General features: G+C 41.9%; 1 protein-coding gene and 1 long non-coding RNA gene across 2 annotated transcripts in view; one reads left to right on the forward strand and one right to left on the reverse strand.

Moving 5' to 3' along the window:
- The window catches only part of ZNF827 (zinc finger protein 827), a 128,990-nt gene that overhangs the window by 15,866 nt on the left and 85,266 nt on the right, over positions 1–27,858 (forward strand). Inside the window, 3 exon segments of the mRNA XM_081021862.1 lie at positions 17,874–18,851; positions 18,854–18,883; positions 26,805–26,977. Of these exon segments, the coding sequence (XP_080877988.1) occupies positions 17,874–18,851; positions 18,854–18,883; positions 26,805–26,977 (1,181 nt within the window).
- Positions 12,412–27,858, reverse strand: part of LOC308485925 — a 29,224-nt gene continuing 13,777 nt past the window's right edge. The window contains exon 3 of the long non-coding RNA XR_013990872.1: positions 12,412–12,813. This is a non-coding gene — a long non-coding RNA (uncharacterized lncRNA). The remainder of the gene's footprint in view (positions 12,814–27,858) is intronic.

Raw genomic sequence — 27,858 nt, forward strand, 5'->3', positions numbered from 1 at the left:
GATGAGAACACAAATCATGTGGCGGCAGTGGGAGGCCCCATTAACTAAAGTGGTACCTCAGGTTAAGAACAGTTTCAGGTTAAGAACAGACCTCCAGAACGAATTAAGTTCTTAACCCGAGGTACCACTGTAGTTTCGTGATTACAAGGATTGCATGTATTTTATGATTTCACCCCATCCTTAACAGTTGTGGACCATCCAGGCTAGTAGAGTTTGTTTGTGGGAGTCCTGTCTTCCCATCTAGAGCAGCCATATCCTGGAAGAGGAAAACACCTACCTCAGCTCCCAGGCTCTGTTCCCCTTGTCTCAACTCCCACCATGTCATCCTTCTGTTCTCCTCCTTTGTCTGACTCAGCTTGCCACTGCATACCTGAGCCCAGCAGTGCTTAAGGAGTCAGTCATGACACTAGTTACAAGACTTGGACTTCTTTGAAGGTGGTAGTTCTAGCAAGATTCCTGCTTCATTTTCAGCAGTGGTTCCTTCTAGTGTCAGAGTTATGATTAAATTATCAACATGTTATCTCTCAGCCTCAGAGTTCTTGTTGGGATTATCAATGCCTGACAGAGCATCAGAATTTGTGTGTTGTTTTCCTGGGTGATGTGCAATCTGGTACTGGAGCTGGAACAGAGCCAGGTGCTCAAGCCAGCACAGCAACTGTCCCTGTGGCCCGTAGAAGTTATGAAGCCATCAAAGTGAATTGCGAACTGCCCTTAGCAGGCATTATTTTACCAAGAGGAAACGAAAATGCTTAGTAAATATCACTACAACTAGCGGGTCTTTCTTTGTAGTGAGGTAGTTCCTTTCCACTTTGATGGGCACCTTCCTAGCATATGCAACCACTCCCTTCATATCAGCATCGTACTGTGCTAGTTGGACCACAGCAATACCTGACACTGGCGTCTGTATCCAGGATAAATGTTAGCTGGAGGTCTGGGTAAGCCAGAATTGGTGCAGACATGAGCCTTTGCTTTAACTCTAGGAACAATTCTTGGCTGGCTGTGGTCCCCTGGAACTTTTGCCCCTTGTCTGACAATTTGTGTAATGGCTGGGCAACAGTGCCAAAGTTAGCAATAAATCTTCTATAGTATGCAAGTAGATCAGCAAAACTCTGTTTCTCAGCAACTGAGTGTGATGTTGGCTGAGACTGGGTTGCTTCTTGGTCTAGGTGCTTCATCACAGAACAAATTATATTTTGCTGGTTTCACCTTTAAGTTAGCTTGACAAAGATTCTCTAGTATTGCTGTCATTTTCTGCAGATGTTCTTCAAAAGATATTCCAATGACAATTATGTCATCAAGGTAAACCAGACGATATGTGCCCTGTAGGTCTGCCAAGACAACTTCCATCAATCTTTGAAACATAACTGGAGCACTGCAGAGTCCAAAGGGCAAAGCATTAAATTGTGCTTCATGGTGAATGCTGTCTTGGGTCGGTCATTAGGATGTACCTCTGTTTACCAGTTGCCATTGGCCAAATCCAGGGTAGAGAAGAAACAGGCACTTCCAAGCAGGTCTAGAGTGTGATCCAATCCAATAGAACACATCACAGCGGGTCAGAGTGCCACCCACAAATGCATGGAATATAAGAATAACTTTGCTGGAGTCAGATCAAAATTCTGTCTGGTTCAGCACTTCACTGATTAGTTTGATAATGGTTTATTTGTGTGTTTTTAATTTATTAAATTGGTCAGTTGCTTTATCTTGCCCAGGGCAACCCAAAGCGACTTACAACCAAATAAATGCCACATCTATACATTAAAACCAGGAGGAAAGAAATGCATTAAAAACATCCCATTCCAGACCTTCCACAGGGCAATCACTGGGAGAGGATAGGCCTCTTTCACAGTAATATCGCTTAGCTGTTGAAAATCCATACATATATTTGAATTCTCCCATCTTTGTTCCTTACCAAGACTTCTGCTGCAGCTCGGGGACTTAATGGATGTTTCTTGGTTCCATCATCATCTGCAGTTGCTGACTGAAATCTGCCTGATAATATACTTGTATCCTCTACTACCCCAGTCTCACAGGTCTTGTATCTCCTGCCTTGATCAGGTATTTGTCAACCCAGTACATCCCAGGTCATCATCCCTTTTGGAAAAACTATCACTGTAATCTTTCAACAGCTCCTCTCACTGCTTGCTATTGTTTTTATGACACTCTTATTTCAGCCTCAGCCCCTGCACAAAGTGTACTATGTGCTACCTGTTCTTTGTCTTCCTATGAGGGTTATCTTGGTGTTCCTGCCTTGGCGTGATAGCAGTGTCTGGCTGTACTGCCAACACCTCAAGGGCCTAATATTCATAAACCACCACGTCCATATGAAATGATCACAGATTCATGTCTTGATACACACTTGAGGCTCTTGTCACATTGGCCACTTGCACTGGGACTCAGACTAACTGATTCTTGGCTGTGGTTCACACAATCAGAATCTCATGTTGGCCTAGCAATATGGGGTCTGGCATGTATTCCCTTCCTTCTCTGAGGTTTTCTTTCATCCTAAGTATAAGCGGTTCACTTCATGGGGACAGTGTCACTGTCTTCTCCAGAGAAACTTCATCATCTCTGCTTTACCCTCATTGTTGTAGTGACAGACATTCTATCCTTTATAATGTAGAGGCCTTGTCTAAAGCATCATATGTTTAAAGGTATCTGTCTCCACTAGGGCTTCCCGGATGGGTCTTCTGTGACTGAACTTCCACAAGGTAGACAACTTGTGACCATGATGAGGGTAACTGATATTTCTATGATGCTGAGCTTGGTCTGGTTTAGAACTTGAAGGCTTCCATTTCTGCCACCATCCTTTAGTTGACTTTTCCAGAATTGTGAATGTACAAGGATAGCTTGTGCTCCAGAAGCAATCAAAATATTACATGGAAGTCCATCCATTTTTGTAACAACGTAGTATTTTGGCCTGCTCTCACTGGCCTGTAAGATACATTGTGGGGGTACTGATTTCTAGGTGGGAGTTTAGCCCATAGTTCCCACCCTGGAAAGTTTCCTGGCATCTTTCAATTATGTTGCTGTGGGCACTCATGTTTAAAATGACTTGTTCTGCCACAGTTCCAACATGGCTGCCACTGTAATTCTTTCCTGCTTGTAGTGGCACATGCTTTATCCTAGTGGCCTTGTCTCGCTTGTTCTTTTTGAGACTGTGTGGTTCCCTTGCTGCTTTCAGTTCACTGATGTCACACAGCATTGCTATCATGCCTTCAAAGAGTTCTTTGAGATTTGAGCCCTATGTCTTCCATGTACATGAACAACATCTGTTTTGGTCTCACACACTTGTCTTGTTGGAGCTGTGCTGTTTTCAGCTGCTTCTGTGGCTTGTTCTAACTTTGTATCTTCTTGTAACCCCTTTAGTTTCTTCTTAAGTAGAACTATTCTGAGTTCCTTCTCAGACCTATGAGCCATAATTTGATCTCAAGCCAGCAGGTTCCTCATGCTGCCATCTTAGCCAGGGTATATCCAAAACCTTGGACAGATTTCTTTTCCTCCACTTTCCTCTTACCAAAAACTATTCAATTCCACTCAGGTTCTGTTGTTCTGTCCAGTGATTGATATAAAGCATTCCTGACAGAAGTGTAGATTCCCAGACCCCTTATGTTAGTCCTTCAAATATCTCCTGGGCTTTGCCTTGTAGTAGAAGGCCAAGGAAATCAAATTTGGTGGCATCGTTCCAGTTATTTATGTGTGCAGCTCATTCAAAGTGATTGATCCAGTTGGCCCAGCTTGGGCTATTTCCAGTATATGCCTCTGTCATCAGAATAGGTTGGAGCTTGTCTCCATTGCCCTGTTCAGTTTCACCAGCAGAACTTTGGGGTATGTTCAGTTAGTGGTCCATTTCCACATATAATACAGTCCTTGCCCGGCTATATGTCTGAAATTGCATCACTATCACAACTGTAAGAAATCATTGGCAATAGGTACGGCCAGCATTGAAGGTGATTGCTGAAGCTATTTCATTGTTAGTAATCTCTGTACTAACCCTGGTGGGTGCCAGGGATCACAGTTGATTAAGTGGGTCATGTGAACAGAGAAACTTGCAGCCACATAGGGACCACGAGAATCATAGAACTGGAAGGGACCACAAGTGTCATCTCGTCCAACTCCTTGCAACGTAGGAATCTTTTTGCTCAAACCCATGACCCTGAGATTAAGATTCTCATGCTCAACCAATTGGCAGATAAAAGAACTAAGTTACAAGTGCAACAGTCCAGACTTTTACGTTTTATCAGTTCAGCAATAGGCCTGGAGCAGCGTCAGCACAATTTGATGCCTTCCTTCATTTCAAGGGCCTTTTTCACAGTCTATCAACTATCCAAGGGCTACTTTTCTTTCCAAATGGCCAGCATAAATCTCCGTCTTTGAGTCCATTGGTGCTTCACATGTCAGGCATGATGGGACTTGTTGTCCAACAATATCTGGAGGACCACATGTTTCCCATTCCTGCTTTAGAAGTTACATCCATAATGTTTTACTGTTATTTAGTAAATAACAGTAAATTTCTGTAGTATGTTAGGTTTGCTTCATCTAAGAGGGAGCAATTGATTATAGGCCTAAACAATCAAGAAGCACCTAAATAAATCTGTTTTGCTGCATGCCGTGGATTGAAAAAACCGGGATTATCAAAGCAGGTCCTACATATAATATTGGTTGATGGGCTGGATTCATGGGACACAAATCATGCAGATCTGATACAACACAAAATGTATACTTTTTCTAGGTAGGAAGCCTGGTTGGAATCTCATTCTTCAAAGACTAACATTTATTATGGCTAAATATGTTCTATCTCTAGAAGGCCACAGAAACTAATGGATTCTTTCTGTTTTGCAATATACTGCAGAGAAATTGTATTGTGAAATAGGAGTTCCTCTATGTCAGTTTTTAGATACGCTCTCAAAATCTCAATTTTCTCATGCCTTTCATGGTTTCAAAAAAGCGGGGGGAGGTTCAGGAAGGCCTCTTATTCAACCTCCATACGTTGATTATATGACCTTTGACTCTGTCATGGGTCATAAGCTGGGGCAGTGCCTTGAAAGGACATGTCTAAGAGTGAGCAATGCCTATTCCACATGGAGTGTTCTGTTTTAGTGCATTAGCCTAGAAGTACTAGTAGCTTCCTAATCCTCTCTTGTTTGACTCTGCTTGTTAACCCCAAGCAATCCTCTCAGGGGCTGAGAAAGCAGCTGTCTTTGGTGAAGAAAACACAGCCCAGCAAAACAAAAATCTCAAACCTTCCCTTTTGACTTTGTATCATCATACCTTTTGGGGAAGTATTGCTAATACAGTGAAATATAAGTTGTGATATGGCCATCAGAATTATTAAAAGGTAGATTTCTCTGACATTTATGGGAATAGGAGTATGCTTGCAAACTAAAGGCAGAAAGACAACTGGAAACCTTTTCCCTGAACCCCTGGGAACAGTGCCATATTTGAAGTACATCGAGTGAGCAGGAGAGAGAGATCTCACATATGCATTGTAAGTGGTCAATCAGGTGCGCAGTGCATACTAAATATAGCAGTGAACATTACAACTCACAAAACTAGGCACAAAGCAATTGAAAGCAACAATAAATCAGCTTTGTTAGATCTGCTGTGCCTGTGCTCTTATGTCACCTGTTAATGTTTGAGTACTGCCGACACATAAGTGAAATCATTTTTTTTCCCTGCCTGACCTCTGATGTAAGCACAGTAAGCATCATTAAGAATTGTGAAACAGCTTGGACAAAAGTTTTCCCCTATCGTAAGTTTTTTTCCTCCTTATGACAGCATGGTTGTCATTCACAGCTCTTGGAATGGAGTGAGGTATAAATTGAATGTACGAACAACTAAGCATAAAATTTAAACCTTTTTTGTTTCTAGATATGTTCAGTAGTTTTATATAACATACTTAATTTCTTACTTTTTTTTTTACAATCAAAAGACCTGTCTATTTTGTCATTGATCATGACTATCCATTGCTAGGAAGGCAATTGAAAATACAGTGGTGCCTCGCAAGACGAAATTAATTCGTTCCGCGAGTTTTTTTGTCTAGCGAATTTTTCGTCTTGCGAAGCACGAAATCCCATAGGAATGCATTGAAATTCAATTAATGCGTTCCTATGGTCAAAAAAAGTCCAAACAAAGCCAAATTTGGTACAACAAGAGTTTATTAAGTGCTCTTTAAAGTCACACATACTGTAAAGAGCATTTCAAAAATTGAAGGAACAATAAATTAAGTTTCTAAACATGACAGAAAAACATTTAAAAATCAACAAAGTGTACTGTACATTTTCTAAGACTCTGGGGGACCACTCGAAGAAGGTTCCTCTTCCACTCTTTGCTTCTTGCTGAAGAACCTGTCCATGGTCTGCTGCTTCATCCGCCTTTTCAGCACCTCCCTGAAAGGCGACATGACCGTCGTATCAAAAGTGTTCGCAAGGTCATGTGCCACGTGCTTGTTAGGGTGGTGCCGCTGTGCAAAAGCCTGCACATCCTTCCACTTCATGCAAATGTCCCTCAGTTCTTTGGAGGACAGCCGTTCCTCAGTTGCTTCCTCCTCTTCCAGCGAGGCCTGCTCCTGCGCAGCCTCTGCCTGCAGTTCGACCAGCTCCTGGGTGGTCAGCTCGTGGTCGTGCTCCTCCACCGGCTCGCAGACATCCTCCTCTGTGACCTCCAGGCCCATGGTCCTCCCCAAGGCAACAATGTCCTGCACCACTGTTGACTCTGGTGCATCAGAGTCACTTGGTGCCACACAGTCCGGCCACAGGCTGCGCCAAGCGCAATTCAAATTTCTCTGGCTGATTCCGTTCCAGGCCGTGGTGATCATCTTCAAGCAGGTGACGATGTCGAAGTGGTCTTTCCAGAATTCCCGCAGGGTGATGGTGGTGCAATCAGTCACCTCGAAGCATCGCCTGAAAAGCTCCTTGGTGTAGAGTTTTTTGAAATTGGCGATGACCTGCTGATCCATCGGCTGGAGCAGTGGCGTGGTGTTAGGCGGCAGGAACATGATGCTGATGAAGCTGAACTCCTCCAATAAGTCCTCCTCAAGGCCTTTAGGATGAGCAGGAGCATTGTCCATCAGAAGCAAAGCCTTCAGCGGCAGGTCATTGTCCAGCAGGTACTGTTTGACAGCAGGGCCAAAAGCAAGATTGACCCAGTCCACAAACAGCACATGTGTGACCAAAGCCTTACTATTGGATCGCCACATGACACTCAGCTGCTCCTTGTCGACCTTGTGTTTCTTGATGGCCCGTGGGTTCTCCGAGTGGTACACCAGCAGGGGCTTGATCTTCAGGTCGCCGCTTGCGTTGGCACAGAAGAGCAGGGTCAGATGGTCCTTCATGGGCTTGTGGCCAGGCAACTTGGCCTCCTCCTGTGTGATGAAAGTACTTTTGGGCATCCTCTTCCAAAACAGCCCGGTCTCGTCGCAGTTGAAGACCTGCTGTGGAACGTAGCCCTCCGTCTTCACAGCCTCCAGGAACTCCAATGCAAAGTCTTCAGCCGCAGGAACATCAGAACTGGCAGCCTCTCCATGCCTGACCACGCTGTGGATTCCAGATCTCGTCTTGAACCGGTCAAACCAGCCTCTGCTTGCCTTGAAGACTTCTGGCTCGCCTGAGGTTCCTGGCTGTTCCCAGACGAGGTCTGCGTGCAAGGCCTTGGCCTTCTCACAAATGACGGCCTCAGTCACTGTGTCCCCTGCACGCTGCTTCTCTTCTAACCAGATGAGCAGCAACTTCTCGACCTCCTCCAGAACAGCTGGGCGGTTCTTCACGATCCTGGTGACTCCCTTGGCTGCATCAGTCGCAAGGATCTTCTCCCTCATCTTCAGGATGGTGCCGATGGTCGATGGGTTCCTGCTGTACTCCCTGGCGAGGTCTGTCACACGCATTCCACCGTCGTGCTTCCGGATGATTTCCTTCTTCATTTCCAGCGTCACCTCCTTCTTCCTCTCGCCGGCCTCTGCAGCAGCAGTCTTCTTGGGTCCCGTGGCAGCACAGCTCCTACCTTTGTAAACTCAGAAAAGAAAAAAAAATCAGTGCTTCACACCCAAAAAATTCAAAAGCACCCAGCCACCCACCACACAGAAATTCAAACCCAGAACCAAGTCCTTGAATTCCAAACACCCAACCCAAAATCCAAAAACCCCAAAGAAAGTTTTAAAAGTTTAACTTACGAAATGGCTGCAAATCACCAAAGTCTTCAAAATCCTCAAATGGCTGCAAAAGAAGTTTTGGAAAAGCTTTAAAAATCACCAAAGTCTTCAAAAACCTCAACTGTTCCCCCAGCCACCCACCCACCACGCAGAAATTGCAAACCCCTCCCCAACTGTTGCAAACCCCTCCCCAACTGTTCCCCCAGACGCCCACCACACAGAAATTCAAACCCAGAAATTTTTTTTAAAAAAAACAACATGGCCCAATGGTCACAGAAAATCATAAAAATTAAAAAAAAAAACATAAGCTCCCAGATTCTTGCAAACCCCTCCTCAACTGTTCCCCCAGCCACCCACCACACAGAAATTCAAACCCAGAAATTATTTAAAAAAAAACAGCAGAGTGCCCCAATGGTCACAAAAAATCATAAAAATGCAGAAAAAAACCACACAAGCTCCCAGATTCTCGCAAACCTCTCCCCAACACCGAGTCCTTGAATTCCAAACACCCCAACCCAAAATCCAAAAACCCCCAAAAAAGTTTTAAAAGTTTAACTTACCAAATGGCTGCAAAAGAAGTTTTGGAAAAGCTTCAAAAATCAGCAAAGTCCTCAAAAACCTCAAAAAAGGCTACCACACCACGTGCTCTGTGTTGCTCCTCGAAGTCAAGTCGCAACTGCACCTCTTCAAGCAATGCACCCTGGGTATTAACGGTTTTACGAAAAAGGAAACAAACTTGCAAGACGTTTTTGTCTTGCGAAGCAAGCCCATAGGGAAATTCGTCTTGCGAAGCACCTCAAAAAACGGAAAACCCTTTCGTCTAGCGGGTTTTTCGTCTTGCGAGGCATTCGTCTTGCGAGGCACCACTGTAAAACTGCCAGTGTCATAATGCTATTATACTACTGCCTAGTCTCAACAAGAATATTGCTGATCTGGAAACAGGACAGAAAAGGGGGAGCAAGATTATCAGGGATCGCAGAAGGGAAAGATTACAATGTTTTGGAGCTTCTTAATTTGGGGGGAGGGAGGTGAGTAAGGGGGGGACCAAGGTTTATATAAATATGTATACATAGTGTGGGGAAAGTGAACAGAGAAGTTTCTCCCTCTCTTATAAAACTAGAATCAGGAAGCATCCAGTGAAGGCAGAAGGAAAGACTTCTTCACAAAGTGCATAGTTGTGGAATTTGCTTGATGTAGTAATAGCACCAACTTAGATTAAAAAAGGATGAGACAAGTTCATAGTGGATCAGGCTATCAGTGACTGCTAGTCATGATGGTATAAAGGTATAAAGTCTGTTTCCAAGTTCAGCAGCAGAATGCCTCTGAATAAAAATGGTTGAGAAATAACATAAGGAGAAAGCTGTTGTCTTCGCATCCTGCTTTTGGGCTTCCCAGAGACATCTAAGTTGGCCGCTTTGTGGAAGAAGGCAGTGCTAATGGTCAGCAATGGTCAACACAATTTCACTGTTCTACATTGTTGTTTTATGATAAATTGTTTTCTCATTTTGTACTTTTCTGTTGTGAACTGCCTTGGGATCTTCGGATGAAGGGCGGTATACAAATTTAATAAATAATAATAACTTTGAACCCAGTGAAGATGCAGTACCAACACAGGTTCCCGGAACACAAGTACATTCAGCAATGAATAGGTTGCTATATGCTGATTCCTATGACCAGTTACTCAACATGACCTCTTCACAGAACTAATGTGTTCTACAGCTGCTGCCATTACCTTGATGGTCCACAACCAAATCCTAACAGTTGTGAGCCACTGATTTGTAGTCCAGGATGGGTGAGTTAGTGATCTGCAGGCTCATGCATACCAGATGTGTGCCTGCAACAGACATTTTTTCCTAGCTGCTTCCTGTTCGGCAAATCTTTTGCCAAAACCCCAAATCCACTTTTAAATTTCCTTGAGTTTAAAAATTGCCTTGTGGTTTGCTGTTAGCTGCAGAAAAGGAAATGTCCAGAAAGCTTTTAGTGTGGGTGTACCTTACCTCACTGGAACATGGCCAGAGGGCCTAGAACTGTGACCTAAATATTACTAATATTCCGAGTTCTGAAATAGGAAGACATTTTGCAAAAAAAATATGCATAAGCCTAATCAATTATATTATTGTACTGCAGAGTGTATGTGAACAGCATTGCAGAATTTGAAAAGTATTCTTTCCCTTTGTTTCTGGGATTGAGGAAGTAACATTGAAACTCACAGAACAGTTTGGAGCAATTGGTGGGCAAAACAAGAGAGTCTAGGGCAGGGGAGCAGAAAAGAATGCAGAAGCGATATCCTGACTCCTAAAACTCCCTTTATTACTTCTGCCTTTATCTGATGTCTAAGCCTTTAATAGAAACTGCCAACACTCCATATGTTTGTGTTTTTGAAAGTGATAGCTAGGGTACTTTAAATTGCTTTTATTGATGCCTGCAAGGAAAGGAAACCATATTGGTTCCCCAGCTTCCAAAATGTGGACACTGTAGTATTCACAGGACCTGCAACAGAATGTTGCAGTTTAGAAGACTTTTGTTCAAGCCGTGTCTTTTTCCAGAATTCCCCCATTCCTTTCCTTACCACCTACTGTAGTGTTCTCTTTCTTTGCCTTAAAAGTCAGTCATGCATTATTTGGCCACTGAAGCCCTTTCTCATTTGGCAGTTTTGTTTTTTCTCCTCTTTGATTTCCACCTCCCCCCCAAAAAAGGTGTGTGTGTGCTCTTGCAGACCTTAGGATAACTCTGAGCCTACTGAGCCTGTTGTGCATGGAAAGGGCCATTTGGGTGACATAAGCATCTACACTCAGAGAATGAGCTCACTATTATTACATATGTAGGAATGTTAAAATCAATTCAGAGCCCCTTCCTGATTGCATTGACTTCTTTTGAGTGCTGGTTCTATCTTAGCGGCATGCTTTATAGTTTATCCTCATTTTAACAGAGCTTTCTATTCGATAGACCCATGAAAACAAGAGCTTCAGTATCCAAAGAAGCACGGTAAAGCATTTTTATTTGTGCTGGCAAAACAACAAAAAGTGTGGGCTCCAGGAAGAGCAGTATTTACCCAAAGACAGGCAACCCAGTTATCCTTGGATTTCAGACCACAGCCAGACATTACAGGCTGAATACAAGCTGCTGCAAGGTGTGGCCCCTTTGCATTGCAGGAATCTTTTTGCTCACCATGGGGCTTGATTCCACAACCCTGCGATTGAGAGTCTCATGCTCTGTCACCTGAGCTTTGGGGAGCCACAAATCATTACTCAGTACCTTTTGCCTCTTCTTTTCAAAACCAGTTCTAGTTCTATGCATTTCATAGTAAGTTGCATAGATTTTAGAGGCAAAACAGTCTTAAGATAAAATAAGAATGATGTTGGCACAACATAATGGTGCCTAACTAGAGACCATAAACAACTGTTTAGTTCATACAAGTGGTTTTTTATGTTGATTTTTTTTTCCCCAATGAAAAGTTTTGCCAGCTTCATGACAAAATGAAATTAATCTAAAATGCTCAATTTTTTTTTAAAAAGAGAGAGGTATACATCTTTTTTGTGGAAGATCAATATTCTTTTAGTTCAAGTGGTCAGGTAATCAAACCTTGCAACACTGTGCTCCAGTTTCACTGCCCACCCATAAAACAGATATAAACTTTAAAGGATACATTCTTGGAGATAAAGCTAGAATATATGGATTCTAGCCATTTTCCCAAGAGGGGGAAAATATATATTTTTCTTTGAAGTTGAGACTCATGAGATTCTAGATACGCCAAAGAGAACTCAAGCTGTTTCGTGGTATTTTCTGTCTCCTTGAGGACATACTGTAGTGGTATGTCCATTCCTAGAAGTTGCCTGTACATAATTAGTGCTGATGAAGGCAAGGCCACACACAACTCGGAGTATGATTCCATCCCTTAAGTTTTGTTGGCTGGGCATGGCAGCAATGCTCATACACCAACTTGTGCTAATGGATCCCCTACATGAGTACAGCTAGCTCCATCTTCCAACCTTCACCAAACATACTGAGTTAGGGAGTGAGAGTGTAGGATGTACAATGTCACATGCAGGGCTTTCCACTTCCCTTTATTCACACGTTTAATGTGACCAACACGTGACTAGGGCTTTGCTCTGCAGTCGGCCATGACATACCACTAGAAGTATGTAACCCCATGAAGGGACAGCATGTGTCTTATCAGAGGGCTTTCCTCATTCTGCCCCCCACATCTAAAGAACTAGAAGCATGAAAGTGGGTGCTTTGGTGGTGTGGGCATGTGGGCTACTGTGAACAAAGGAACCGTTTTGTGCAATCAATGACTACTCAGCAGTTGGGGAAAACAGAGACACACCACAATAAGAAAGTATTCAACAGGTGCCAAAGAGACAATAGAAGTAGTGCCTGACTGATATGCAACAGGAAGGACTTATAAAAAGTAGGTGCTGCTGCCACAGATTCTGGCACAGCGTGGAAGAGACCTCCTGATAAGATGGTATCTGGAGGATGATGCCCTTTCTTGCAGAGAGCAGTGATCAGTTGGTTATACAAGGGGTGAGATTTAGCAAATAACTGGGTGCTGGTGTAGCAATCCTGTTATCCAACAGGCTGTAGAGTTGCCACATGTCCTACTTTGCAGAGGACAGCCCTCTCTTTGAAGGAATCCTCTGTTTGAAGGGCTGCCTGGTCTGTCCAACCTAAAGATAATGAAACAGAAAAGGGGAGATCAGGAACCTTGAAGTTGCTCATCAACAGTTGGCAGCACTTTGCCACACATTCTTCCCTGCTATGGCGAAATGTACTGTTACTTCTATTTGGAGCATAGTCCTTTTAAATGTGAATTTCTGCATATAAATCGGCAGCTGCAAATTTTATGCACATCTGCTGCACCTTTTTTTGTCCTCTTCTTTGGCGATGCACATTGTCAAAAAATTAGAAATGCAGATGCCCACGCTCAAAGGTTGTAGAAGTATTCCCCACTGAGGGAAAGTCAGGAAAGGGTAGAAAGGGTACTTTCTACCCTTTCACTGTGTTGAAAGGGAGCATAGTATAGGTGTGCAGTGATGTGATGGGTGGATGGCAGTGCATTGTCCAAGGACACAGCCAAAGTGTAACGAGTGTTAGTTTTAGTTTCTGCAACTACAGTTTCTGCAACTGCAGTTCTTATGATTACATTGGCAATGGCAACCTGGTGTACCAGGGCTATAGAATAATATCAAGTACATACAGACTCCCTACAAAACAACAGCATTCTTCTGGTAATGGAAAATAAATTTCTTATGAGTAAGCGTTCTAATATAAAGGTACAGATTTATTTTTATAATGCTTTTCCTAATAAGCCAATTGTAATTGCATTCAGCCTGTCCTGGTAATTTAAGACTGTCTTGATAATGTAAAACGATATCTTCTTGTAATAGGTATTGATAATGTACAGATAAAAAACAGAAGACAAATAAAATTCTGGGAAGCAGATAATTGGCTGATCTATCAGCCTTAGAAGTGTGTGTGTTTGTATGTGTGTGTGACCAATAATATGTTGGCTATGTGAAAGTTAGCTTGGATTGCTAAAGGAGATAGTGGTATATATCAAGTAGAAAGGCATCCTTTCAGATGAAGAAATGAACCAAGTTGTTGACCTGTGTTTCTTTAGAGACTTCCTTGTTTATTTTTGCGAGGTATTCTTGGAACTGATTTGCTAATAATAGAATCATAGGGTTAGGCATTGCTTCCTCTTGTCACATGATAGAACCACCCATTCAGCAATTCCCCACACGTTGGTTTAGGGAGCCACACAGAGTTCAGTGGCACAGCCTGTGCATGCCCAAGGTCCTAGCTTCAGTGAATCTGTGCCATGTTCAGATAAAATGAGGAGGACCATCAGCTCTAGGGGCCAAAAGTAGACTTCAGGCCTCTCTGTCCAGGCTTTTTCCCCCATCTGGAGCTCACAAGAACTCAGCTCCGACACCTCTCAGGTGGGCACCATTGCCATTCTATGAGAACAAGGTGAGCTCCGGCACTTCTTTTTCTAGAAAAATAGCATATAGGTGAAATAGTATTTCACACCCTCCTTGAGTGTTTTTGTGTGGCTGGACTTGGCTACTGCTTTTTGTTCACTTGGATAAAGAATGTGTGTGGAAACTAGCGTACTGTAAAGATAAAATTAAAACTGCAGGCTCCACCGACTTTTACCTCTGGGCCCACGCACCAGCGGCATGTGGCCCTCAGATGATTGCCCAGAAAGGAATATGGCCCTTGGGCTGAACAGAGCTCCTGCTCCTTGAGATAAAAGATCTTAGGACTAGGGCTGAGGAAGGCCTCTGCCTGAAGCCTTGGTGACCTACAGTCGGTAGACAATGCTGGGCAATATGGACCAATGATCTAGTGCTTTATAAGGCAGCTTCACATGCTGTGCTGTGCAGTCTAGGCCATTGTGCATATGCAGAGAACAAGCACATACAAAAATGGCCACAGAACCAACTGCTCCAGGTGAGTCCAGTTTGCAAGCCAACCAGTCCTCTGACTTTCATCCCCCAGGTGCATTTTAAACAAGCAAAATAGGCTTCCCTCATCTTGTATTTAACTAGGTATGGGTTTGCCTCTCACACAGATTGTGCAGTAACTCTTCAACTTTGCTGAATATTGCTGGTGCATGATGGAACACGCTTGCGCACTCTTCTTACAAGTCAGTGCTCTCTGCACCTTCTTTCTCCCCTGGAAGAGAGACTGCAATCTGGTTGCCTTGGCGACCTTGGCAGGTTTAAATGAGTAGCTGCACTAAAAAAAAAATGTTGCTTGCGTCCAAGTGCATTGATGTTTTAATCTGAGTGGCCTTAAAAAAAAAATTAAAAAGGGCATTGTATTCTTCATGGCTCAACATTATTATGAGGTTGAAGTACTCTTGTGTACACTCTGAGGGCCCACAAAGGTTTTCAATACAGTTCTGAGGAGGAGGAGACTCTTCGTTGGGCTGGGGAGACGAGGTGGTGTTTTAAGAAGCTGATTAGAGGATGAGGTCAGGTCAGGTTCCAGCTTCAAAACTGATTACAGGCTGTTGAATGTACTGAACCAGGGAGCAGCTAGTTTTTCTTTATTATTTATTGGAATGAGTACAAAGTTAAAGTGAAGCTTTCATCTCGGGGTTCACCAGTCCTTGTTAAAGGTGGTGGTTTTGCCTTTTAAAAATTGTAACCTTCAAAAAACAATGTTTCCCAAACAAACATTTGCTCCTTACAGTAGCCTGTGGGCTTCTTCAAGGTGGGGTATGTGGATGGTTTTTATTTTATTTTATTACACTATACTGCACTTCCTTTCATCATGGAACCCAAAGCAACCCAAAGACATGGTTCCCATCTATGCAGTGACCCAACCCAGACCTTCAGTAAGGTGTTGGCCTCACATGGCAGTAGATCATATCTTGAGCCTCATATACCTCCAGGTTATATCTTGGACTGTCAGTTATGAGAAGAAGTAGGGTGTTGTCCATAACTCCTATGAAGCTGCCTCATACCAGGTTGGGCTACGTATCTGCCTAATACAGAACTGCAGACGTCTTTCACATCACGTGCTACCTGATCCTTTTAATTGGCAATGCCAGTGTTTGAGCCTTGGACCTTCTGCATGCAGAGCACATAGTCTACTACAGGATGATGATTCCTCTCTCCTCTTTGCCCAGTCCCCATCCATAACAGGCAGCTTCTTTCCTGTGGACCCAATGGACCCTTCTTGTCCATTGGTTCTAGAGCGCTTCCAGATCCAGTATTGTATCAAATGTTAATCCTAGGAAGAGTAGACACAGTAAAACTAACTGACATGACTAATGTAGGTCTGCTAATTTCAGTGGGTCTACTCGTGAGTATAATTTAGTTGGATACACCCCACAGATTAGAACTTGGGACACTTCATACTACTTGAAACAAAAAATTTCCCTGCCACACACTAGCAACAACTAACTGGATCTCTCATAGCATTTAAATTGCAATTCAGCAAACGTCTAAATGGGACATGTCTTGTTATTTTGCTGTTCTTCACAGTTCTGCTTATTATTAATTGATTCTGTTAATTGTCTGATACAGATTTATGTTTTGTATGTTTGGTGGAAGTATGAATGGGCTCAGTTAATAATTCTGTATCCAGGTATTCAGCCATTAATGTTACTAGAGTGATCTTTTAAACCGCTTTTATTTACTGTATCATCACAGTATTCATGTCATTAGATTCTACCTTCCCCCAAATATTCTTGGTGACTCATAGTAGTATAGTATTTCCATGACTCTTTTTATTGTATGAGGTGTTCTCTTCTTAAAGCAATCCTGCTATTAAAGATATCTGGCGAGAAGTGATAGCATCCATTTAATTTTAATGTTACTATTGTTCTTTACTGCGTTTTGATTGGTTAGCCTGGTGCACAAAAAAAGTCCTTGGTCATATCTGTGTCTCTCTGAATGCCTATTGTGAGCAAGAGCAATCCAGGGTCACTGCCCTTTAAACACTGCCAGTCAGTTCTTGGGAGGGAGAAGATATGTTAGAACTGCCAGTGATGAGAAAATGTGGTTAAAGAAGCAAACAATTTTCAATTGAAAAATGACAGTTCTATTGGAAGTGCTCTTCATTTTAACTCTCCCCCCCCCCCTTTATACTACAATCTTATGAAACAGCTAGTTTCTTTCTCTTCCAAGGAAGAACTGACTTGCTTTTTTGTTATAGACTGGGGGCAGGGAGAGATGAATCCATGTTCTTGGAGCCTGATATAATGATTTAGAAATAAACATCACATAGTCATAAATCTTAATATTTAGCAGTTAAGTGGCATTATGCTGGATTGAGCTATGTACAATTTCTGGGTGGGGTTCAAAATCTTACATGTCATGTGTGAATATAAGTAAAGAAAGAGGTCCCTGGGAAGTGGGATTAATTATGAAATCTGAGAATTGTAGCTTTGTGAGTGGAAGGGGGTTCCTAACAACTCTCAGCACCCTTAACAAACTACAGCTCCCAGAATGCTTTGGGGGGGGAGCTGCGACTGTTTAAAGTGGCATAATACTACTTCAGATGCATAGTGCTGATAGGGCTATAATGGCTAACTGTGATAGTCATATTGCAAATACATTTGCTTGTCCTTATTTCTCAAGTCAAGCATACAAATGGTTACATCAAAGCCCTAAAGGATGAGTGTTCTCTGCTTTTTCCTATATCACATACTGAAAAATTTCTCTTGTGTAATATCCAAAGCAGCATGTAAAAATAGTAAAACACATTGCAGTAAGCCCCACAACTTATGTGGGGGCTATGTTCCGAAGATTGTGCCTAAAGCCAAAGTCACATATAGCCGGAACATATCGGGTTCATTCGGAGGTGGGATTGCCAACATCTTTTTTTCCTGGATGCTTACCCCCTTTCTGCCCCCTTTTTATTTTTTTATTTTTTTGCCAAGCATGTAAAGCTGAATTTGCACAAGTTAATTGTGTAACTCATGGGGTTTCTGTATGAAACAATCTACAATTGAAGTACCGATATTCAGTGCAATACACTGTGGTTGGCGGTATATGCCAAATCAGTATCAATGGTATTGGAATCTCTGGGTGAGGAAATAGGTTTTAAAAATATGCTGAAAATGTAACATAGTTGATGCTAAAGTTGTATCAAACTAATGTTTATTGAGAATCTTTTTGTCAACTTCATAGGACCTCATTGAGTCCTATAGATACACTTAACTTGGACAGAACCTGAAATGAAAGTGATTCCCTTTGATTTTCCACAGATGGTACCCGGCAGGAAGAAGCTGAAGGTGAGCTTAGTGAGGAAGATCACTGGTTTGGAAACTCTTCGGAAACCCCATCAGAAGCATCCTATGGAGAAGTCCAGGAGAACTTCAAATTATCCTTTGAGGATAGGATCCAAGAACAGTCCACATCTCCAGACACTTCCCTGGGGAGTGCAACTCCTAGCAGCAACACCCTGGAGCTAGCAGCTGTTGAGAACGAGGCTCTGAGGGACGTGTTACAGAATAAAGAACACCTTTCCCCCGGTGTGTCTTCTGCATGTGAAGATGACACTCCTGGCCCCAATAAGCCACTGAGCAGTAACCTGAGACGTCTGCTGGAGGCTGGTTCTCTCAAGCTAGACACTAGTGTTGCAGTTAACGGCAGGGTTGAGTCCCCTGTAAATCTTGGCTCAAACATCTCCTTTTCTCCACCTACGCATCATGCTCAGCAGCTAAGTGTCCTTGCTAGAAAGCTGGCTGAAAAACAGGAACATAATGACCAATATGGCGCCAACAACAGGTTTATATGGAATCAAGGCAAGTGGCTGCCCAACTCAGCGCCATCTTGTGGTTTGTCTCCGGACTCAGCCATCCTAAAGTTGAAAGCCGCTGCCAATGCAGTCCTTCAGGACAAGTCGCTTTCTCGAACTGAAGATCCTATCAGGTTTGAAACCTTTTCTTCGCCATTTAGTTCCCAGTCTGCAAGCTCCACCTTAGCCGCGCTATCAAAGAAAGTCAGTGAGAGAAGCATGACTCCTGGTCAGGACCACCCACCGCCAGCTAGCTCTTTTCTTTCTCTCGCCTCAATGACTTCTTCAGCAGCCCTTCTCAAGGAGGTCGCTGCAAGAGCTGCAGGCAGTCTTTTGGCTGAGAAGAAAAAGTCACTGGTTGCAGAAGATCCCCTGCAGCTTTCGGATATGAAGCAAGAGAAAGTAACTCCACCGCAGTCTTTGGAATTATTGTTACTCCCAGCCCCTAAGGAAGAAGTTCTAAAACCTCTAATCCAGGTATGAGCTGTCATTCTGCTGAGAGTTAAAGCATCGTACGCATTTTCAGTTCTGCATTGTTTCAGTGTGTTAAGGAAACACAATGAAGCAGAAGGCAGTTAAAATAATGTATGTGACGGATCAGAGTCCTTAGCCTCCTGCGTGTTTGAAAGGAAACTGGTGTTTAATACAGTTCTCTCTGAAATCTGGGCTCATTATCCAAACCAAATTTAAAATACTTTTAAAAACATTTTTAGGGGAGGAGATAAAAGAGTTCTTGTTAGATAGCACATATCAGTGAATGTGTGATTTTTTTTTTACTTAAAAGAGGCTAGGATGCATTTTAATAGCAGCCAAATGCCATACGACATCTCCCTCACCTTGTCAGCTTCTCATCCTGTTCAGTTGTTTGTGTATAGTAAATAGAAAAGCAAGGTTCCTCCAGCCATGGAAGGGACCGTGCTTGCATACACTTTAGGCCAAGGATGGGGGAACCTGTGACCCTCCAGATGTTGCTGAACCAACTCCATTCAGCCCCAACCAGCATGGTCAGTGTTTAGGGATAATGGGAGTTGTACGTCTCACAACATCTGGATGGCTTCAGGTTCTCCACCTTTCCTTTAGGCTCTTTTCACAGCTTCAGATGAATGTATGTTTGTCAGGCATAAGGTGCCATCTCCCTTCTTGATGAAACAAGGATTCCAAATGGCTGAACAGGGTTACAGCCGACTTGCAAAGCAAGGGGTTTAAAGCCCGTATAGGTTGTTCTCTTCTTCCTTTGAGGACGGAGTGCCTGCAGGTGCTACAAATGCTACAAAAATCACATTTAACTGTTACAAATGAGGTTAACCATATCACTAGGCAGAAGAAAATGAACAGGTTTTTCCTAATTATGCTCCGTAGAATCTATCTATCCTTATTTTTATCACTTTACTGCTTTAGTCCGAAAGGGCAGAATTCAGTTGTTTGCCCAAAGATAATTCTGCTAGCAAACAACAGATAAACATTTTAAACCATAGATGATAAGTAATGAGATATATATGAATTCTAATTTATTCTTTAGTATACGCATCCCATATTTTTGTTTCCATGGAAATATTGTTGTAGTTCAAAGAAAGTTAACATTTAATCATTTAATATTGTTAGTATGCTTTTTTTTAAAAAGAAAGAAAGAAATAAAACTTGTAAGTAACCATGACTTTTTTGGAGTAGCAAGCAGTGGAACTAGATTGCCACAGGCTTTCAGATCCTGGGTAAACTTTGCAGAGAACATTCATGACCATGTAGAGAACATGGTCTAGTGGCTTGTAGTAAAGTTTGATTATCCACCAAGCCTAGACTAATCGGTAGAGTAATAATAATAATAATAATAATAATAATAATAATAATTCATAAAACCATCCAAATGGAGTACCATCCATGGCATGCAGTGAATATTCATTACATATGTTTTAGTATTTTTAAGCTGATCTGCATCTCCCCATACAGAAAAGTGGGGTAAAAATAATAAAACCAAATCAAACTTTGCGGGGAACAAGTAAAAAAGGAGAAACAAACAAAATATAACTTGCTGGGTGGCAATGGGAGACTTCTAGGCCCACTAACATAACTTCAAGAGTCAGGATAGCTTTCGAGCCTCTCCAAGAGAACCCATTTTCCTTTGTATGTCCATGTATTCTGGAATCTCAGGTCCAGTTGTTACATTCTTAAGGACACACACAGTCTGTTGTGTATTAACAGGCCATTTATGAAGCCCTAGGTAAAAATCAAATAAGTTTACAATACATATTTTTGGTGTTGCTTTGGAAACATCTAACACAGACTTGACTGTTTGTTTGACACTTCATAGTAGCCTAATGGCCTGCTGGATCAGGCCAGTGGCCCATCTGCTCCACCATCCTGTTCCTCCAGGGGCTAGCCAGGTGCCTCTGGGAAGCACGCAAGCAGGACCTCAGCACAGGGGCTTTCTCCCCTGCTGCCGTTTCCAGCAACTGATCTTCAGAAGCATTACTTTGCTTCCTTGTTTGACTTGAAAATAACTAGATGATAATCAGACGAATAATAATCCTTTACCTTTTTCTTCTTCGTTTTTAAAGAGGAGTTGGGCTGTTTTTTAGGCATACGGTACTCTGCAGTGTTTGTCACTGCTGCAAAAATGGTACCGCTTGCAGAAAGAGGTCACTGTTAATACATGTTTTGGGAAGAAGAAAATTTTGAGCAATTGAGCTGTGTAGAAACTGAGTATAATCGCAGTGGAAATAAATCTCATGCATTCCTTTGATTCTTTTCATAACCATAGTTTTATGGCATTCTGTATATTTATGGCATACACAGTATATTTCATTTTTTTGAAGCTTGCTTTGTTATTTTTGTAGACCTCCTGCTCATATAGCCATGAGTCCTGTCCAGTTGCCATTAAGATAAATGTGATTTCCCTCAAGAATTATATCGGCAGCATTTCTCATATACTATATGGCCGGGTAAAGAATGGCTCAAATAGATGGAGAATTTGCTTCTTTTCATCACCATTAGCATTAGTCTGATGGTTGCAGAATCCCAAAGAAGCAGCAAGAGAGGAAGCATCACTCACTCTTCCTCTTCCTCTGCTTCCATGTTTGTGGAATAGATATTGAGTCAAATACAGGAACGTGGGTCAGCACTATTGAACCATCAGCACAGCCAGATATGGTATTGTTCTCATAGGATGTCATTATAATTATTTCATTTATGCATTGCTACACATAAAGTATCCCAGAGGGATTTACAATTCTATAAAACAATATAAACAATTGCATATATAAAAACAATTTTATAAAATCACAAGTATCTATATAAAGCATTTTAAAAGAACAACATAAATAAAATCAATTCAAATCCAATACAGAGGCTAACTGGAATGAAGATCTCCACTTAGAAGGCTTGTTGAAAGGAGAATGCCTTCAATAGGTGCCAAAAGGAAAATAGTGAAGGCACCTGCCTGAAATGTAATGGGAGGAAGTTCCAAAGGGCACACAAAAAACCCAATTCCAACATCGTGCAAGGTGGACCTCATGGTAGGATGACAACAACAGCAACAATTTGATTATTTATATTCTGCCCATCCGACTGGGCCATCCGCTGAAAGCTGCCTTCAAATGTCTTCTAAGATGTCTTCATATAGTTGTTTATCTGTTTGACATTTGATGAAAGGGTGTTCCACAGGGCGGGCACCGCTACTGAGAAGACCTTCTGCCTAGTATCCATAGGATGCCCTCTGCTGAAGAATGCAGTGGTCGGTTGGGCATGTAGGGGGTGAGATGATCTTTTAGATATCCTTGTCTTAAGCTTTATCGTTAAGTAGACTGAGCTTGAATCCTGGCAAGGTGGAGGCACTGTGGGCAAATGCTTCCTGTGTCTGAGAAAGTGATTAACTGCCTGCACCAATAGGGTTCTACTGCCCCTGAAGGAGCAGGGATGCAGTCTGAGGTGCTTCTGGATCCAGCTTTGTCACTAGAGGTCTAGGTAGCCTCAGGGGCTAGTAGTACCTTTTACCAGTTGTGACTAGTGTGACAGCTGCAGCTATTCCTGGACTGGGAGAGCTTGACCACAGTAGTCCAAGCAGGTTGAATTACTACAACACATTCATAGCACCTACACTTTGCAGCTCCCTGCCTGTTGACATTAGGCAGGTGCCTCTGCTTGTACCCTTTCCAGCGCCTGCTTAAAATGTTTGTATCCAGATACATAGATGTTAATGTGTTTTCATCTGCCTTTGTCTGTTATGGATAATTTTAATGGGTTGTGAGGTTTTTGTAAACTGGTTTGAGGTTTTTGAAATCAAATGGTATGTAAATATGGATCGGGAAGCAAGGGAATGGAGAAAGTGGAGTTCACCGAAACTTTCGTGTTGAAAGGGTAGCAGTCATTTGGAAAATTCATGCAAGTACGTATATCTGGTAGATCAGTAACTATACCATGTAAAGCTGCCTCGTTGTAGTTGTTGTTTATTAGATTTCTTGCCCTTTACCAAAAAGTCCTGGGGAGATTTGCAACCATGTAAAAATGCAATATTGAAATGGAAAAAACACCCTGTAGACTGTTCCCCAGAATGCTGTTTTAAAATATGGAGAAGATTCCATCATTTAAAAGATGGAAGGAATGTAATGGATAAGGAATATGTCTTGCTATCCCAAGGCTTTGTGCTCTGTGAATCCTGTCTAGACTTTTTTTCTTTTTTCTTTAGGATAAGTCTGGTTTTGAATCTCGTAATGCCATGTTCCCAGAATCATAGATCTGATTGATCCAGCGGGATCACTTCTGAACATATGTGAACATAAATATTCCACGCTCTTTCTTGTGAGCGAAGCAATGCCTTTGGATACTCCCAACGTTTTTATAGAGCTGAACTGAAATATTAGGGGAAACTTGTCTTGTAGGCCACTTGCCCTCCAGCAAGTAATGGGATGGAACCTTCCATTGGCAAGCACGCTGTGTTTCTTCGGCATTTACATTATTTGCTTATGAGGGAAGCAGCATTTTAATCACATTTAGAAAGCTGGAAATGATTAAGAGAAAGTGGTGCCAGTTCCTATATGATCAGTTATGTTTCTGCCATCTGGAAATATCTGGTACAGGCTTCCTCAAACTCGGCCCTCCAGATGTTTTGAGACTACAGTTCCCATCATCCCTGACCACTGGTCCTGCTAGCTAGGGATCATGGGAGTTGTAGGCCAAAAACATCTGGAGGGCTGAGTTTGAGGAAGCTTTATCTGTTACATGTACTTTCTAAAGTGGATGGCTAGAATAAAATACACCTAAAAACATTAACTCTGCTGCTTACAGAGCAGGTTGTGGCTATTCAGCTGGACCCAATGCATGTTTACTCAGTAGTAAATCCCAATGAGTTCAGTGGGACCTTCTCTTAAGAAAGAGTTCATAGGATTGCAAACACACTTATTAAGGGATAAGCTCCAATGGGAACACAATGGGACGTACTTCAAAGTGAACACGTATAGGATTTGAAGAGGCACACAATCCAAGTCCAGTCTGAAGGTGAACTGGATTTACACTGGCGTAGGAAGGAATTAAGAAGTGGGCTGAAAAGGTGGGCTTTGCTTATATTTTATCTCTTACTTTTTTGGTAGCAATGGTTGCACTAGCTGGAGATGATAGGGGTTGTAGCCTAAAACATCTGCAGGGGATCAGGTTGGTAAACACTGATCAACATTGTCAGACAGACTGTTGGACTTGAACTCAGGTGGAAAAAATAAATAGAAAATTCACTGGTATCACTACTACTATTACTGCTGCTGTTGCTGCTACTGTTGCACATTGATTTTTAGCACCAGCAGTGTGGCTCTGGCATTCCCCAGTGTGAGTGTATATACACACTCCATCCCACATCAAATAGCTCACAGTCTATTGAACAAGGATTAGGTCATGGATTTGCATCTGAAAAGTTGGAATTGGTTGTGAATAGTCAGATAGCAGTTGTGGTAAAGTGAGGATCAGGTGATTCAGGAAAGGCATAAAATTTTGAGGAAAGATTTGTTTTATTAAACTAATAAGATGGATTTCTTATATACTTAAATTGCACATACACACAGTATATTCAGCACTGAACATAGAATTTAGCATCCTGAGAATCTCTGGAAGCTTTGATATTTTATACACAAAACCAAAGTTTCTAGTCTTTTGGGATTTGAAGATGTGTAGGCAACATCTGGTGAAATCTTAGAAACTGGCGATTAAGCAGGCTTTCTGATGTTTGAAGGCAGGGCTTCAATGCTTTCTGTTGTAGCTTTTCTGTTTTTCATCTCCCCCACCTAACCCGAGTTGCAGAATGAATTAAATAAGGAAGCAGATTTGCATGTATTTCCTTAATTTGCATCACTTATGCAGGTTACTGATTTCACCTGTTTCAGCACAGGACACTTGAGTGCTGTATTTATTTAATTATGTATTTGCTGAAACAGATTAAGAGTACACATGAACAATCCAGTAGGGCTCTAGCAAAGTCAGCTGAATTATATCTTTACAAGAAAGTCTGCAGCAGGAAATGACAAGTTCATGCAGGTTTTATCACTGCATTCCAAGTCATAGAAAGTATTGACATTTGAGTTCTCAAAGATGAAAAACAGCTGATGAATACATTAGGGAGTGAGCTGTAATATTCTGGACATAATTCCTAAATATCACAAGAAAAACGCCACTGACTTTTGCAGTTTTGAAAATAATCAGATATCCCTTCGGCAGTCACAGAAATATCTCCTGTTTCCAAGGTAACACTGTAAACTTTCTCATAACAGGACTAGGAATTTGTAGTGTAATGTCAGATGGTTGATTATGTCAACTCAGTGGGCAGAATCCTCTCTTTCTCTTTGCATTTTCAACAAGTTGCAAAATCTTTAACTTGCCTTGATAGCACCCACTATCAGTAATGACTGATGGCCACATTTATAAATGAAGCTCTTAATTTTTGAGGTGCTGGGACATAAGCCTGTTTATAAATTATATCTTTTGACTCAGTGGCCTGATTCAGAAGTTATGACGAACAGTGGTTTCTTTTTATAAGAAAGAACAAATGTGAACCTTGGACTGACTTGCTCCTCCTCCTTTAAAGTGTGAGGGGAGGAAATTTAAAGCTTCCAGTCATGGCTTGTAACAAACCACAGTTTCCCATTTCCTCCCCTTGCATGTAAAGGAAGAGGAAAGGGAATGAGCAGTGTGTGAGTCCAAGTCTCGTACTTGCTCATTCTTCTAACAACAAGCCATCGTTTGTTGGGCTCATCTTTTAACATTATGCATAAGTAATGGCTTTGTGGTTGATTGCTCTGTATATGTTCAAAGGTGCTTTTCTCTCTAGCTTAACCAGCAGGTGTGAAGAACAGCATTCAGATATAATATATGATACTTTTAAAAAAAAAAAAAAAGGATTCCAGGGATTAATATGGGGGAGTTGTAATGAAATGCTAAAGTGAATTCTTGATGCAAAAGTCAAGTCTTCTATGAAAAGTCTTGTGACCATTCAAACATAGCCGTAGTCCCTTAGGTGAGGACCAGCTTGAAGAATAAGTCAATTGTTTTATATCTGAGTAGAATATGTATGGTCCTTTATTTCCCCTGGAAGGAATCTTCTTCCGACCGAAAGATTCCTTCAACCAAATGCAGAAACACCTTTAGTTCCATCCCTCATATGTCCATGAGAAAGGAGCAGCAGTTTGGGAAGGGAATTAGCCGTAGAAGTTGTACTGAAATCAATGGTTTTTTAATTTTCTTATCTGGTTGCTCACAATGAAAGCAGATTCTAGGGCTCAAATTAAGCTCTAGACATAATGTGTAGGTAAAACTGAGTAATGAATTAAATAATGACCTCAGAGTTGCCTTTGAATCCTGAAGTGGCATCAGTGGTCTTCTTGAGCCAGAATGAAATTACGCAGCAGCAGGGGCTCTAAAATCTCTCAGCATCAGTATTGCAAATGCAGTATGTCATGCTCAGTATTGCTTTCATTCAGGAGGTGTGGATTACTGTGTAATTTAATCACTTCCCTTTTCTTTGAATACTTCAGTGAAAGAAAGTGAAAGAAAGAAAGAGCCGAGTACTTTCTCTGTATTACATAGGTCAAAAGCAAAAAAAAAAATTAGCTGCAGGATTATATTCACGAGGCTAGGTAAAGCACAGTAGCATCCCCTGCTGGTTGACCAAAGTATGAATGGGACACTTGTCCTCTATTGCCAGCATCACTTTCATTGGACCCATAGGATCCCCATTCCAGGGAAATGATTATTCAACGTTCTGAAAGTTCTGTACCCAGAGATGAATGAAAACATTAAGGAAAAGCATCCAAGAAGTATTTCCACAGGAGAGAGATAAAATTTGCAAAACTGTATTTAGATAGAGGCAGAGACGTTCACTACAATTTAATGATGTTTTCTTTCTTTTTTTATTGCTCCTTATCCTAAGCCTCAGAAGAAGAAGGTGGGAAACCTTTCCAGTGTCCGATCTGTGGCCTAGTGATAAAAAGGAAAAGCTACTGGAAGCGACACATGGTTATACATACAGGCTTAAAAAGCCATCAATGCCCTTTGTGTCCATTTCGCTGTGCACGCAAGGACAATCTAAAATCGCACATGAAGGTAAGGTCAGTGGATACTGGTAATTGAAGAAATCCAGTCTATGAGGTCATTGCAGTTCTTTAAAAACCCACTCGTTATAAAACCCAGCATGGTGGTTGGGGGTTTTTTGTTTTTTTTTCTAGTGCCATTTTAATGGATTCATTTTCTCCAGCACAGGGGTTGGGCAGTGAAAGCAGTAGCCTTCTTGCTATCTATAACAAATACTTGCCAATGTTTGGCCACCATCCAGGAAACCCATTTGCTTGCATGCAAGGGATTGTATACATGCAGCTAAGCTTTGCAATAATTTTTCAGAGAGGTCCCCTGTGAGATGTTTGTGCCTAAATGAACACAAAATATCAGTCTGTGCCAAGCTTTTCTTGATAAGAGCCTTGGTCCTAGTACATACAGCTACACATTACTTATAACATTATAAGGGCGAAAATGCAATTATCCATGAGATGGGAAACCCATGGCCCTCCAAATGCTGTTGGATTCCAACCTCTATGAGCCCAGCCAGAATGACCAATAGTCAGCCCATCAAAGAGTCAGATTTATTTGCTAAAAACCATTGATCATCACACTACAAACAATCAAGTTGAGAGATACATTTTTAACATAGATCAACTCCAGAACGTTGGACCCCGTTTTGTGTGACAATTTTTTGTCTGATCTATTGAGCCACTAGAATAAACATAGAAACTTTATGTAGAGTCATGGAATTGTAGAGTTGGAAGGGACCACAAGGGTCATCCAGTCCAACCCCCTGCAATGCAGGAATCTTTCACCCACCGTGGTGCTCGAACACATGACCCTGAGATTTAAAAGCCTCATGCTCTACTGACTGAGCTCGGATTATCCCTATCAATCAGTAAATAATCAATCCCGCCTACTGTTTAAAA

The sequence above is a fragment of the Podarcis pityusensis genome, assembly GCF_964106645.2.
Source record: "Podarcis pityusensis genome assembly, chromosome: 9".
NCBI classification, from domain to species: Eukaryota; Metazoa; Chordata; class Lepidosauria; order Squamata; family Lacertidae; genus Podarcis; species Podarcis pityusensis.